This window comes from Diospyros lotus, chromosome 9 (assembly GCF_014633365.1).
Source record: "Diospyros lotus cultivar Yz01 chromosome 9, ASM1463336v1, whole genome shotgun sequence".
Classification (NCBI taxonomy): Eukaryota; Viridiplantae; Streptophyta; class Magnoliopsida; order Ericales; family Ebenaceae; genus Diospyros; species Diospyros lotus.
Genome location: NC_068346.1, coordinates 635,808 through 651,742, shown reverse-complemented (window position 1 = coordinate 651,742; position 15,935 = coordinate 635,808). Strand labels below are relative to the sequence as shown.

Below are 15,935 nucleotides of genomic sequence, written 5' to 3'. Positions count from 1 at the left end.
GTTTAAGGGGCATTGCATCTGAATTCTGAGCGTAAAATCCAAGCCACAGCCAGAACCAAGATATGCCTAACACAGCCAAACACAACCTGCAGCTTCCACTTTCCGAGAAAATATCAACTATTTATTATTTCTCATCAAATTGCAAGGCAAGGAAAATCACTGTACACTCAACCCTTCTGATGATTCTGAACTCTACAATGATGTCAGGCTCCAAATACCGGTCCTCTGTATTTACAACAATATTTAAAAAAAAAAAATCAAATAATTGCCGTAAAATCTGGTGAAAGAAAAAAAAAAAAAAAAATCTTGGATTCAGTCGAATCATCTGACGGTGAGCCAACTGTCTGTAACAGACCAATCAGGCCTCTGATTTGTTACCAGCTGCTGGACCCTGTTCGCCGGAGAGATGCTGGACGACAATGGGTTGAAATATTCCGGCAGGGGCAAAGAAGTAATTGAGCTAGAGGACTGCCCGAACTCGCTTTCCGGCAAGTCCAACGGCCCTCTCGGCGAGTCGGAATAAGAAAATTCGCAGCTGTCAACGACGAAGGGATGGCTCAGAAGCATCTCGGCCGTCCATCTCTTTCTGGGGTCCTTCACGAAGCATTTTCCGAGAAAATCTTTTCCCTCGGCGGACAAGTTTCCTGGAATCTCCGGGATTTCCTGGCCGACCCCGATTCTCATCAGCAGGCCGCAGAGGTCGGCATCCGGCTGGCACGGCCAGGCCGGAGCTCCGGTCGCCATCTCCGCCACCAAACACCCCAGGGCCCACACGTCGGCCGGAGCCTCCTGCTCACCGGAAACCACCATCTCCGGTGACATGTACAGCGGCGTGCCTCTCAACTCAGGCCCCGTCTTCTCTCCAGCTCTCTTCGCCAAACCGAAATCGGCGATCTTCGCAACGTCTTTTTGGCAAAGCAGGACATTTTGAAGCTTGAGATCGCAATGAACGAACCCATTCCCGTGAATATACCGGAGCCCCTCGAGCACCGACCTCGAATAGCGCCGGACTTCAGACTCCAGAAGCCGGTGGTTACGGCAATTCCTGAGCTTATCAGCTAAACTGCCCCCGGAAGCGAACTCCAGCAGCAAATTACACAACCTCTCGCCGTTTTCAAGACTGAAACCGCCGCCGAAACACTTGATAATTTGCGGGCAATCATTGAGCTCTTCCAGCGTCGATTTCTCGTTCAAGAGCAAACCCGAGTGGGAAGACCCACAAGATTTGACGGCCATGAATGGAGGAACTTCATGGCTGCGCTTTCTGGGTATAGCCAGATTGACAGTGCCGAAGCTTCCATGGCCGACCACGTCGCCGCGAACCCATTCCATGGATTTGATCTGAGCTGAGTTTGAAGCCTTGTGTTCTCTTCTTCTCTTTCTTCGTGGCTTTTGGTTAACAGGGGATGAGGAGGAGGAGGAAGAGGAGGAAATGGCAACCAATTTTTGTGGGATCTTTCTCTCTCTCTCTGTCTATATATATATATATATGAGGCGTGACTTAGGCGCTTAGGTTTGATACGTCCGTCTGGTGTTGGGTTGGGTTGTCGTTTTTATATTATATATGTAATTGGTTTTGATTTTGATTTTGATTTAATTTGATATGCAATTGAAGCACGTGAATGTGAAGCGCATTTATTTATGGAACAGCGTACCCAAGTCCAAGAAAACGTGGCTCATACGAGTCTTGCCCCCCGCCGGCCTAAGCAAAGCAAAGCAAAGCAAAGGTGCTACTGCTCTGCTCTGCTTGCTGGGAATCAATCTCAATCTTATGATTTTTTTTTTTCTCATATATATATATAATATAAATCCTTTCAATACAATATACAATACAAGATATTGGTGGTTGAGTGGGTGTTTCTAATTCCAAGTATAATATTCTTTAAACTAATTTTCAAAGCCCTTTTGATCCTTAATTATATGTTTTGAATTTTCTATGATACTTGATCGAAATTCATTGGAAGGAAAGGAGCCGTCGTCGAACTCCATTGACCCACGGGGAGGCGGAGGAGGGGGCGTTGGGTTGCAGCAACGACTTGGCTTGAATTTGAATTTGAAATTAAATTTTAGGAGATAAAGAAGAAAGAATAAAAATAAAATAGAAGTTGGTAGCACCCACCACCCACGTTATGTTAGAATTAAAAAAAAACAAATGTTTTATAATAATAATAATAAGAGGCGTGTGTACTTTGACCCATTGGAAGTTGGTCTACGTACCGTACCGTGCCCAAATTCAGTGCTTGCTTGCGAGGAGAGGAAGAAGGGAAGCTTCCAAATCTATTATTATGAGAGACCCAACTCCTTCCTTTTGGTAAGAAATCACTACGAAATTTAGGACTTTGCATCTCACCCACCCACCCCCTCCCCCCCGACCTTCTCAAGTTTCTCCGAATTCATCCCTCACTTTCGCTCTAACTTTGGATTTGAGACTTGGTATTTTGGTATTTATTATTATTATCATTATCATTCTTTTTTCGTGTATATTAATTATATAAAATTATTAAATATATGTATAAAAGTTAAGAAATTAAAAAAAAATAGGCTGTCTAATCCCAAAAATAATTGTTAGAATGGGCCAAGATGGTTTTTTATTTTTATTTTAATGTAAAATATGAATTGTGCCTTGTAGATTTGATATTAAATAAATTGAATAAAAAAAATAATAAATGACAATAGGAGGAGTACCCAATACCCATTACATTTAGGGTCTGTTTGATTGGTCATACTTTCTATAAAAAATGACCATTTTTCATGTAAATTTTAGTTTTGATGGTGTTTGATTAACAATATTTTCTAGGTAAAACTAATTTTTACTTTGGTCACGTGATGTCTATTTTCTCACTTTTAATGAAAAACAAATTCTTAGGGGGAATGAGAAAATATTTTCCAGGCAAGATAGCAGATCATTCTCAATCGCTCCTTTCTAGAGTCTCTCTTCCATTTAGTGCCTGATCCTCGAGTTCCCCTTGTTCGTCGCCATCTCCGTCAAATACAAGTTTCGAGGGTTCATCATCTTCATTCAAGGTAAGGTTTCACATTCTCCTGAAAGTAGATCTGCAGCGAGAAAGGGACAGAGGGAACGACGGAGTGAGTGAGTGAGAAGGCGAGCGAGAGAGAGTAGTAGTGAGAAGAAGCAAGTTTGGGAGGGAAGGGGGAGAGAGAGAGATGGGCAGCAGCAACGAGAAGGGGATAGGGATGAGAAGTGGGTTTGGGAGGAATGGGGAGAGAAAGAGAGAGATAGGCAGCGGAGATGGAAGCGACAGCAATGGCCGTTGCAACCTGTAATGGCAACGGCTATGGTTGTTGCAACCAGTGATGAAGGGAGGTAAGGGAGGAGAAGAGGGTTTGGGAGAGAAAGAGAGACAAATGAAGGGAGGAGGGAGAAAACGAGTGGGTTTTGAGGAGAGAATTCTATAGAAATAAAATTGTAGTCAAACACCCTCAATTATTGATAATTTCTATGCAAATAATTTCTAGATAATTAAATTACTTACCCTTAGATAATGTTTAGAGTGGGTTTAGAGTTTTTATTTTCTTTCCATGCAAGTTACATGTTTGCAATCAAACACGCCCTTAGATAATGTTTGTTAAAATGAATAAAATAAGACTTTATTAAAATAATTTATTTATAAAATTTAAAATAAATTATTAGAAATGAAAAGGAATAAATTTATTTAAAAGTTCAAAATAAGAAATTATGTGATTTTTTTTAATAAATTTAATAAATACAATAAAAAATATATAATTTTGTTCGAAATGTTTTCAATATTCTATTGGGAGCTGTTTGAAAATGTTGTCAAAACTCTTCAATATTTCAATCCATTTTGTCACTTTTATTTTAGTCCATTAATTTTAGCAAAATAAAAATTGAGGAAGTTATTCGATATTGTCGTGAGGCTGTCAAGAAAATAAAAAGTAAAAACTGAAAATAGTGTTTGATTTTTTGAAACTGTATTTCAAAGTTAAATTTATGTTATGGGTAAAAGAAAAGAAAAAGAAATTTACAATTGATAGATGGTCGTCGGAAAATTCAAAAAAAAAATAAAAAAGAAATTAAATCTGGTAGTTGGATTGTCAATCATTGCTTATATGTTGCTAGAAAACATGCCGATTTGGTCTGTCTAAAATCTATTGGGTAGATGTAGATGAAATCGTCACGGGAGTGGAGTCGTGGTGGAGAGCTTGAAACTAACTTACTGGTGACTGATCAGTTCATTGCAAAAATGATTGAATTCGCTCGCACGCACGCACGCACGGGCTTGGCTTCTGATGCTGCTAGCTAGAGTTCGTCCAATTTGCTTGCTTGCTTGCTTGGCTACTTGGCAAGGAAGAAGAAGAAGAAGACCTGGGACGATTGGTCCGGAGGATATACTCCAGTCCTTCCTTTGCAACGACAATTTTCCCATTCTGTTCAATTTTTTGCTATTTTAATTATATTTTTTAGTTAATTATATATAAAAATACACGAGTAAAAATATGAATTGTGAAAGGGTGAGGAAGTTGAAGTTAATTTGTAAGAACTTGAAGCAAAAGAAAGGCAATGAGTGGATGCAACTCAACTATGAAACGCACGTTATATAACAGACGACAGTGGATCTAATTGCAGCCATATATACATGAATTTGGACACAACACATACTGTGCTCGTGAAAAATGTGCAATATTGTAATGCCATGGGACGATCATTGCCTACAAGTTAGCGCCCATAAATTAAATTTGGCATTTCATGCTGATCATGTACTTACTTAATTAAATTGCATAGTTAATAAGCACTTAACTTAAAAAGGTTAGGTGGGCAATAAATTAAGTTAGTTAATAGTGTATAATATTTAAATAATTTTCAAACCCATATGAAAATCACACCCAAATTAAAATCAAAACATGCATACTTAAATTTATCGAATAATGTTAAGAGTCATGATTAATGACGGTATCATCAGTTATGTGAGATTTTTTTTATTCTAGAAGACTAAGGAGATTATGTATCATTGTCTCTTTTATCTAACATATCTTCCAATGAGTATGCGATCGATACATATCATCGATCATGATTTCTAACATTACTCAAATTTATTAGAGGTTTTTGAATCTGGTTCAAGTGTGTGAAATTATAATCAGTTTTGAGTGGTGATTGATGTGACTAATACGGGCGACCAGTGCATGGGACAATAAATTAAACAAGATCAATCAAATAGTGTACATATATAGTGTTGTATGGTATTCTAATCTTACCATTTATCTGGCAGCCTAAGGAAGAGCCATCACTATATATATATATTATATATATATAGATGAAGAGTATGCAGCCTAAAGAAGAGCCATCAGTATCTCACATGCATGTGACATGTTGGGATTTGGAGAAAGGGGGAATGTTTGGGTTTGGGGAAGTACCAAAGTTATTTATTTATTATTATTATTTTGACAGATGTTAATGATTTTTGTGGTGATGGGTCCACTCCCAATATCTCAAAGTCCTAACTTTTAACCTGAAATGGATGGGGCTAACAGTTAGGTGATAAGGGCGCGCCTAATCCCCCTCCCCTCGACGCCGTCACATGCATAACAAACCCATCAGTTTGGTTTGGTGGGAAGATTCAGACACGTAACGGTCGTGATTTCACACGGCGGCTTCACCGTTGATCAGTTCATATTCCTCCTCCTCCTCAGCCATGTATATATATATATATCCCAATCTCACCATGCACTTCCACGTGCCTGTAATTCCGTTCTCCCCCACCTTTACTTCTATCCATATTTGACCCCCCCACGCACATTAATACTTAATTTGTTGCCAAGGTGCATGGGTTCGAGTCTAGTTGACCTTTATTTATTGTTTATATATGGTGTGAAAAGCTTTACATCATCTATGAAAAACATACTTGTACGAGCTGAGGAGGAGGAGAAGAGAAGCTAGCGCGTGTTGAGTTTGACCGATTAATATGAGTTTGATGGAATAATATTTGTGATTTATAAGCAAAGGGTAGTTACTCTGTTTTTTTATAAAATTATACGTCTTTAAACAAAACAAATAACATTTCACACCTAACACAATCGAACTTTTACTAATTAAAAACCATAATTATAAATTCTCACCAAATTGGGATACGAAAAGAATTGGAAGACTGGTCATCTATGTATATATGATATTAACCATAAGAAACACATTTGTTTTGGGTCAAATGGGATGGGAAGTGTGAATAAGTCCAAGAAAAGGGTGGTTTTTCTTTTTCTTTTTGTTTTTCATGGAAGTCGAAGTTGACTATATCCGAATGGGTGGGGTTAAATGAAGGCTTAAGAGAACCCAAAAAGACAATTAGAACGCAACATGAGAAGAATGTCCAAATTAAAAGAACCGGCCCCATCAATTTCACTCTCACTGTGGCTGTGCGGATCAAGCACCTCCAGATCGAATCGAAGAACCATTCATCACCCACGCGCGCGGAGGGGCCAGGAGTACGTGGTGGGTGGCCTTTCCTCATTGGTGGGCTGTGCAGCTGAGATGAGCTCCATGCATACAAATTGCATTTGCAGCCATATCTTCTTAAAAGAGGCAGCCAGCCACGTAGTCAAGTCAACCAATCCTTAAAGTAAAAGAAAGAAACTCAGGCAGGCAAGTTGACTCTTCCCTGACGAGAAAGGCCTACCCTCAATCAAAACGAGGGGCAGATTCCACGAACCAACTTAATTTAATTACTCAGTCAGTCACATATATATATATATTCATTGCATGCATGCCAGTCTCGTAACAAAATATCATACATACCCATCTCTTCTTAAATTAAAATTTAAATGTATACCTGACGAGAGACCCACATATATATATATATATATTTATTTACTTACTTGATGTGTGTATAAAGTAGAGGTTACGGGTTGTTCTATTAATAGAAGAGAAAAAAGAGGGTAAAAATAAGTGCTTTGAATGAATAAAGCTGCATGTAAAGGGTAGCAGGCAATCAGCGGCGCCCTTTCCGCGTAGGATGAGGTGCTGCTGCTGCAGGTGTAGATTCTTTTATTTGTCCTAAATTTATATTTTTATCTTTTTTTAATATATAATAATTTAAATTTTTTTACTATTTCAATTATATTTTAAATTTAATTTTTAACTTAATTTAATCTATGATATTTGTTTATGATGATTCAAATTTTTTATTATTTTAATTATACATTTAGATTTATATTTTCAAATCAATTTAATTTATATATTTTTATATAAAAAAATAATAAAATAATAAAATATACGTGTCATATTTTGATATGACGTACAATAAAAAATTATATAATTGTCAAAAAAAATATTAAAGTATAAAAGTTAAATTAATTTAAATATATAAATTTAGAGATCTAATTAAAATAATAAAAAATATATAAACAAAAATGTAAAGTTGTCCCTCCATCTTTTAAATCCAATTTTCTTTTGTAAACTTAATTTTAAACGCCAACAATAGCTATGAATTTATTTCAAGAATATTGATAATAATAAAAATGTGTCAGTCACGTGATTTGTTCAAGTTGGTGTCTTGGGGACGGAAGGGTGAGGTGAGCGGTGGCGTAGCCGTCAATTTCGTGGAATCTCAGATGGACGGACGGACAGGCCTTTTGGGGGTGTGGGTCCCATGAGGAAAGGTTTTAATTAATTAATTAATTAATTAAAAAATCTTTCGAAGGGCCAACCGTTCTTGACGTTGACCTCATCACGACTCCGACCGATTCCATATTACACTTTCAAAAGGTTGAAGACCAAACAAGGGCCCATGGACGTGGGCCTCCAAATCCCAATTTATTAGTTTAGGCCCAAACCCAAGACTGTTGTAAGCCCATGATAAAACAGAGGGGCAAAAGCGTAAAATAGAGGAAACAAAAATCACAAAAGGACACGCCCAGTGGGACTCGAACCCACAATCGCCTGATTAGAAGTCAGACGCCTTATCCATTAGGCCATGGGCGCCTCAGTTGACGAGGTTATGTTTAGAGACTATTTATATTTAATTTATAACCAAATAATAGAAAGGAAAATGCTACTTTAGTAAATTTTTTGTATGAAAAGACGGATAACTTTTATTTTCAATATTATTATATGATTGGTCAATTATTTCGAAATGATAGGATTGATTAATAATTTATTTATAAAGAAAGGTTCTAGAGTTGATATATTACTACTCAACTCATGATATGATAGTGCTCTTTTCAAGTTATTTTTTATTCATAATTTTTTTTTATAGTTTTCGACCATATCTATTTCATAATTTTTAAAACTCATGATCTGTCTGTTCCACATTCTAAATAAATAAAAAGGTTTATCGAGAGGTAACATTAAGTGATTGATCAATCTTATATAGAGATAAATTCGAATTCATGATATCATTATATTTTAAATTTTTAAATACGTACAATGAATTATTTGTACTAACCTAATCTTAGTTTAAATAATTTATTTATAAACCTATTAATTTTATATGAACTAATGTTGAAGGAAAAAATAAGATATGAAAAAGCACAAAATATCCAATCACACTCAAATACAAGAGATTTTGTGTGGAAAACTTTAAAAAGGAAAAATCACGACTGTCAGGCGACAGAGAAAAAATATCATTATGTAATAAAGTTTATAATTACAAAATCCAATATTCTCTTCCTAAATTCAAGTTCCAACTACACTTAATTCCTAGATCTCACTGGTCTCTCACAAGTAATTTTTTTCTCTCTTCACTAACAAGCCAACCATCCTATTTATAGACTAATTTTTTTTGTTCAACAAGATTAAAGTTTTTTTGTCCATCAAAATTAAAGTTTCCTTACCTAACAATAATTTTTAACTGACTATAAATTAGAATTATAAAGTAAATAAGAAATTAATTAAAAATAAAAAATAATTTTCAAGATTAATTAAAAATTTTCTATGAAAATCCTAACAACTAAGGCTCCGTTCTCTTTGTCGTTTTCGTGCCATTTTCTATTTTCAATTTTTCAAAACACTCAAAACGTGTTCTTTTTGTTATTCTCAAAAACACATTTTTGAAAACAAGTAAAAATTTTGTAAAAGAAATCCAAAACAACAAAAACTCGTTTTAGCTGTTTTCAGCCAAAACACGGGTAAAAGATGAAAACACGGAAAATAGCTGCATTTCTTCTCACGCAGTGGCAGACGCTTCCCCCCCAACCCCAACCTCCATTCTCGAATCTCTTATCTCTCTCTCCTCTCTTTCTCTCAAACCTCGACCAAACACTGCGCCCGCCATCTCTATCGCAGCTAGAGTCGCTGTCGACCTCGTGCGCCATCTCCGTCCCTGCCAGAACCGCCATCGACCTCGCACGTCATCTCCGTCGCTGCCAGAGCCGTCGTCAATCTCGCCCGCCACCGCCGAAAGCCGCCATCGACCCACCTCTCTCCCCCCAAATCTGGCAGACCCCATCCATTCTCTCTCTCTCCTCTCTTCTCTCCAAAACACCCAAAAATCGCAAACCCAAAAACACAGCACCGCCTCCGCCACTGCCATTGATCGCATTAGCCACTGCCACCGCGACCACCACTGTCGACCGCGCCTACCATCGGCCGTGCGAGCCGCCGTCTACTGCCCACCATCGCTACCCTTGCATCTCGCGTCCACCATCATAGCCTCCTCTTCGTGCGAGACCACATCCATTCTGTTCTTTGTTTTGAATTCTATTTTGATTTGATTTTTTGTTTTGTTTTGTTTTATTTGAATGCGAATGTGTAATATGATATGTAATATAATTTTTTTGTATTAATTTTTGTAATAATTTATAATTTATGAATAATTGTTTATAATTTATTTTAAATTAAATTTATTGAATAAAATATTATAAAATGATGTTTTTCAAAATTTCAAAGCAAACACATTTTCTAATTTTTTGTTTTAAGAAATAATTTTTTAAAATGAAAAAAAAATATATTTTTAAAAATTTTAAAATAGACACTTAAAATATAAAATTTAAAATTTAAAATTAAAACTGAAACACGCAAGAGACACCAGTTTAACTTTTCCTATAAAAAATGAGGGTGAGGTTTGATTTTCTAGTTGTTAAAGGGCTGGGCAGCACGTGAAAGGTGGCAGGGTCCTTCACCTAAATGACACGCAGCGATCGAGGCCATTATATTTATATATATACATATGCATACACACAGAGAGAGAGAGAGAGAGAGAGAGAGAGACCACACCAGGCATCACAAAGTGCAACTCCTTTTCGTGAACCAAAGAAAGTAAACTGATCAGGAGACTACTTTACTCGAACATTAATTATAACCTATACATTTTTCTTATATATGTCCCCCACATATATAGATGTGTTTCACGTGAATTAAAGTTGCATTATTTAATTGAGCCATCCATACCATGCCTGCTATTTTTCAGTTATTATATATGCATGCGTGCGCCAATGAAACTTGCTTGATTAATTAATTAATTAATTAATGCTTTTCCTTACTTAAATATATTCCAAACATCTTTCAAAGTCCCCATAGGCTAGTGCGATTTTGTTCACTTGGGTGACCATAACTCCCAAGTGATTTGGGAGTTAAAATTAACAAAAGAGAGTTAAAATTAATACTTGGAGTGCCCTCTCTGTTAATTTTTAACCCTCAGAGCCTCTCATGTTAATTTTAACTCCCAAATTACTGAGGGTTATGGTCACCTTCATTAAGGAGAGTGAACAAAATCGCACTTCCTCTACGCTGGCTATCCCTTGATTGGCTAACCAAATATTTTTTCTCTTTTTTATCTTGGGATGACTTTTCCTCTCCAGGGAGGTCGGGGAGGAAAAACAATGGGTTGGTAAGGATAAAGAAAATGTACTACAAACACGTTTATAATTTAGTTTTATGATTTAAACATTCAATGACAGATCAATCATGTGAAAGAGAGAGAGGGAGGGAAAACAATGGGCTGGCAAGGAAAAAGAATGGGTGGATTGAAAAAGTAAAAAGTATATTTGGGTACGTAACAAGGGAGGAGCCTAGCTAGAGGTTGAAGTATCATCACTTCCCCCTTTCCAAATATCTTTGGTGATCGAAATCAACCACCACCATTTTTTCTGCCGCCTCTCTCTTTTCCTTTTTCTGCTGTATATATATATATAGACGTAATTATATACGAGCTTCTCAGTCCTCCCAAGAAAATCCCAACCCCCAATCTCTCTCTCTCTCTCTCTCTCCGTCCCAGCTCTCTTTTGATCCAATTAAAGGCCATGGCTTCCAACCAAAGCATTTCCAAAAACTATATGCTGCTGAGCCCAGAGAAAGCCACTTTGGTAGATCTCATTCGCCTCTTAGTTTACAGAGACATAGAGAAGAGACCGTTCATAGAGTGCCCTGATGAACGCAGGGAGGAAAGCTTCCTGTACAGATGGCTGATCTTCGTATCCGTCTTGCTTCAAATGTTTCTGTACTCTGTGGCCAAACCCTTGGAACAAGTTGGATCTGCGGTTGAGACGCTGCTCAACCTTCAATCCACCAACTCCAACTTTCTAACAGTGCTCTTGGATTTCTTTCAAGGTTCCTCTATATATATATATAAGTTCCCTTCCTTGTTATATATATAACTATGCTCTTTTTCAGTTTGTTTTATAGCTAGTTAATTAGATAGATCAGAAACTCAAAACTACGTACTATATATTTAGAAGTTGTGGGCTAGAAAACTATTTTCAGACTTATATAAGACTTATAGACGTTAAATTAAGATATGAATTTTTAAGTATGTTCAGGATATATATATATATATATATATATGCACAGAAAAAAAAAAAAGGAGTTTGCCGTGACTGCATGGAGGCCTTGAGTATGTTGCCTTGTCTCATGAACTCAGTAATCATACATGTTAACTGACTATAGAGAGATCTTATTGAAGGTTTAGTGTTGGGATTTTCAGTGAGAAATACTAAGTAGTTTTAAGATTATTTCCTATTTTTAATATTGATTTCTTGTTTAATATGTAATCATATTTATTAGTTAGTTATTAATTATTGTTAGATAAGAAAACTTTAACTTTGATGAACAAGAAAACAAGTCTATAAATAGGATGTTTGACTTGTTATTTAAGATATGAAAAATCACTTATAAGAGACCAGTGAGAAATAAGAATTGAGTGTGATTGGAACTTAACTTTAGAGAGAGAATATTGAGATTTGTAGCTGTAAACTTTATTACATAGTAATATTTTTCCTCTATCGTCCTAACAACCATGGTTTTTCCCTTTTAGGATTTTTCACGTAAAAATCTCTTGTATTTGAGTGTGATTGGATCTTTTATTTCTCATCTTATTTTTTTCCCAACAAATGGTATCAGAACTTTGGTTATAGGTCACTTAGTATGCAAAAGATATATCAAGCATGTTGAAATTTGATTGTGAAAAGTTCGATGGTAAGATCAATTTTGGTTTATGGAAAATACAAGTCAATGATATTTTGATCCAATGCGGGTTATACAAGGTGTTGAAGGGTAAACCAATTCTTGAAGGCTCTGAAAAATATGGTAAAGTAATCTACTAGAAGTGCAAACAATTTAGTTATGTGAAAAGAGATTGTCGCGCTGATGGAGCAAATCTGACAAAAGGCTCCAAAAATTGTAATGCTAGAAGTTCATCTCTCAATATTATGGGAGATAAAAATTTCCTCTAAAAAGATAATACATTCTCATGGCATGTTGCTAGAGTTTCCATGAAAGAGGATGTGATACATCTGGCGGGTCTACAAGTTTGCTCACGAGCATTGGCTTAACGGTGATGCAAGGTGTGTGGTGGAAAGGATGTCAATAGCTTAAAAGCTCCCAAGGAAGTCAAGTATGGGGGTTGCACCATAATTTTTCAGCTAGGTATTTTTTGATATTGTGCTATGAAAATCTTAAGGCGGTATGTGGCTAAGTGATTGTACCTTTTATTGTGTGGTATAATCATCTTGGTGCATGATTAAGATCATGGTGATTATTGGTAATAGATAATCATGGTCGTCGTTGGAGAATAGATAAATGTTTTTAGGAATTCTTGCTGAGATGGTGGTTTGTTAGGATTTTCAGCGAAAAATCCTATTTAGTATTGAAGATTATTTCATATTCCTAATATTGATTTTGTGTTTAGTATGTAATCCTATTTATTAGTCAGTTGTTAATTATTCTTAGGCAAGAAAACTTTAACCTTGGTGAACAAGCAAGCAAGTCTATAAATAAGATGTTTGACTTGTTATTTGAGGTGTGTAAATTACTTGTGAGAGATAGGAATTAAGTGTAATTGTGACTCAAGTTTAGAGAAAAATATATTGAGATTTGTAGTTATAAATCTTACTATATAATGATATTTTTCCTCTGTCGTCATAACAATCATGATTTTTCCCTTTTAATATTTTTCATGAAAAAATCTTTTATGTTTAAGTGTGATTAGATCTTTTATTTCTCATCTTATTTTTTTTCCCAACATTTAGAGACTAAATAATATAAAACCAGACTAAATGGGAATTGATTAATTGTAGGAAAAAAGGTGAAGCGGGACGAGGATTCGTTCTTATCAGTGGTTGGCCATGCAGACCCGCGAAAGCAGTTAGATAAAGACATCAAGCCCGGCGACATCAGATACCACGCTGCCCTGTCTATGATGGCCTCTAAAGCATCCTATGAGAACAAAGCTTACATCCAAACAACGGTCAAAGATCAATGGAAGGTACATTATTAATCAACAATGATCTTTTACAAGATTAATTTTTTTCCCCTGTACGGAATGATTTGAGAATTAATTAATTATCAACCAAATGATTACTTGGCTAACTAATATCTCTTGCATGCTTATGCAGATGGAGTTCTTGGGCTTCTTCGATTTCTGGAATGGTAGAGAGAAGCTTGTCCTCATACTTGTGTGTGTGTGTGTGTATAATGAATGAATCGATCCTAGCTAGCTAGATCATCATGTTAATTTCTTTTTGCAGTTTATCAAGAGAAAAACACAACGCAAGCGTTCATGCTTCGCGACCAAGACCTGATCGTCGTGGCCTTTAGGGGAACTGAACCCTTTGATGCATATGCATGGAGCACGGACATTGATCTTTCTTGGTACGAGCTGAGCATAGGGAAGGTTCACAGTGGGTTCATGAAGGCTCTGGGGCTTCAAAAGGACCCAGCTGACTGGCCTCGAGAACTCCCCGCCGACCCCCGTGACAAGCCAGTGGCTTACTATGACCTCCGGGAACGCTTGAGGAAGATGATAAAAGCAAACGACCGGGCAAAATTCATCGTGACCGGCCACAGCTTGGGCGGAGCCCTGGCCATCCTGTTCCCGACGATTCTGGCAATTCATGGCGAGGATTTGTTGTTGAAGAGACTGAGAGGGGTTTACACATTTGGGCAGCCAAGAGTTGGGGATAAGAGCCTTGGGGAGTTTGTGGAGGGTGAGTTTCGTAAGTATGACATTCCCTATTACAGGTTTGTTTACAGCAATGATGTGGTGCCTAGGGTGCCTTTTGAAGGAGGGACCCTCATGTTTAAGCATTTTGGGACGTGTCTGTATTATAACAGCTTTTACCAAGGCATGGTAAGCATCCCCATCGATCTCTTCTCACAATTTGCACATACATATATATATAAAGATCTGAAGAAAGTTTAATTTTGTTTCTTGTAATTAATTAATGGCAGATGAAAAAGGAAGAACCAAACAAGAACTATTTCTCACTGCTAGAGTTGTTGCCAAAGATCCTGAATGCAGTTTGGGAGCTGATAAGAAGTTTCATCATTCCATATATTAAAGGGCAAGAGTACAAAGAAAGTGGTTTTCTAAAACTAATCCGACTTGTAGGATTGGTATTCCCAGGTGGAGCGGCTCATTCGCCACAGGATTACGTTAATGCCTCCCGCTTGGGCTCCCCAACTGTCTATCCCAAGATTTAATCCATAGTTGCTGATAAGCTATTAGTATATAGCTTATCAATTTGGAGTTAGAAAGTTTGAAGGTGATGCTGCTGAGAACATCTTTACTTTTTCCACAACATTAATACATGTTTAATAAGAAACTGAGGGACAGAACGCTGTCTTATTAGGCTTCGTTTGGGAATGCGGTTTGACCGCTTATAAGCTATTAGTATAGCTTATAAACTATCTAGTTTATTTTCTTATATATTTGGTATTACTAACAGCTTAAAAGCTGTACAGCTTAAACACTTCATAAAAGCTCTCGCCCAGTAACTTTTGCAAATAAGCTTCATAGAGCTTTTTGAGTTGACTGACGGAATGATGATTTTACGCAAGTTCAATATTCACACTTTCTATCTCTGTACATTCCGGACTCTTCTTTTCTCCTTTATTACTCTCGTCTTTTCCTATCTTCCCTTCTCTCGTAGCATTTGTATCTCATCCATTCCTGCCATCATTAGATCTCCTCCATAAGTGGTCGTTGTCGCCGGTCATTGCTGCCATCGCCGCCCAATGTTGCCATCGTTGGCCAATGTCGCCCAAATACGCCCAACGCTACCATTGCCGTCCAGCGCAGCAAGCTGCCATCGCTGCTTGTAATATAATATTGTAATTTTGTAATATATATATCAAATTTCTAACTGTTCGAAATAAATATAAATTTAAGTATTAATATTTATTTAAATGAAAATACTTTATTTGTATTGATAAAATTTAAAAATAAATAATTTTTATATAATATCTCAACATATATATTGAAGATTTTTATTAATTAAATATAAATTTATACATAAAGTGTAAAAATTTATATTTTTTAAAAAATAAAATTTACTAAAATGCAATTGTAAGTATTTTAGCAATTAGACATCAATTTAAAAAAAATTTTACTAAAAATTTGTATTTTCTAAATTTTATTTACATTATTTAGTATCATGTCTATTTTAGTCTTTTTATCATGTTCTAATAGTTTATTAGTTTTTACAAATTAAACACATAATTTTTAACTAATAGTTTAAAAACACATTTATTCAAA

The 15,935-nt window shown here is 36.3% G+C and overlaps 2 protein-coding genes and 1 non-coding gene across 3 annotated transcripts; 1 reads left to right on the top strand and 2 right to left on the bottom strand.

The window, feature by feature from the left end:
- Positions 1-99: 99 nt before the first annotated feature.
- On the bottom strand, positions 100-1,522 carry LOC127810180 (mitogen-activated protein kinase kinase kinase 20-like). The gene has a single exon (XM_052349502.1). The coding sequence runs from the start codon at positions 1,330-1,332 to the stop codon at positions 322-324; it is 1,011 nt and encodes a 336-aa protein (XP_052205462.1). The 5' UTR covers positions 1,333-1,522; the 3' UTR covers positions 100-321.
- Positions 1,523-7,875: 6,353 nt separating this feature from the next.
- TRNAR-UCU (transfer RNA arginine (anticodon UCU)) lies at positions 7,876-7,948 on the bottom strand. The gene has a single exon. It is a non-coding gene; the product is annotated as a tRNA-Arg (tRNA).
- A 3,058-nt stretch (positions 7,949-11,006) lies between these two features.
- Positions 11,007-15,266, top strand: LOC127809427 (triacylglycerol lipase OBL1-like). Its single transcript, XM_052348195.1, has 5 exons — positions 11,007-11,512; positions 13,477-13,664; positions 13,795-13,828; positions 13,927-14,528; positions 14,630-15,266. Exons 1-5 carry the CDS (start codon positions 11,206-11,208, stop codon positions 14,879-14,881), a joined length of 1,383 nt encoding a protein of 460 aa, XP_052204155.1. The 5' UTR covers positions 11,007-11,205; the 3' UTR covers positions 14,882-15,266.
- The last annotated feature ends 669 nt before the right edge of the window (positions 15,267-15,935 follow it).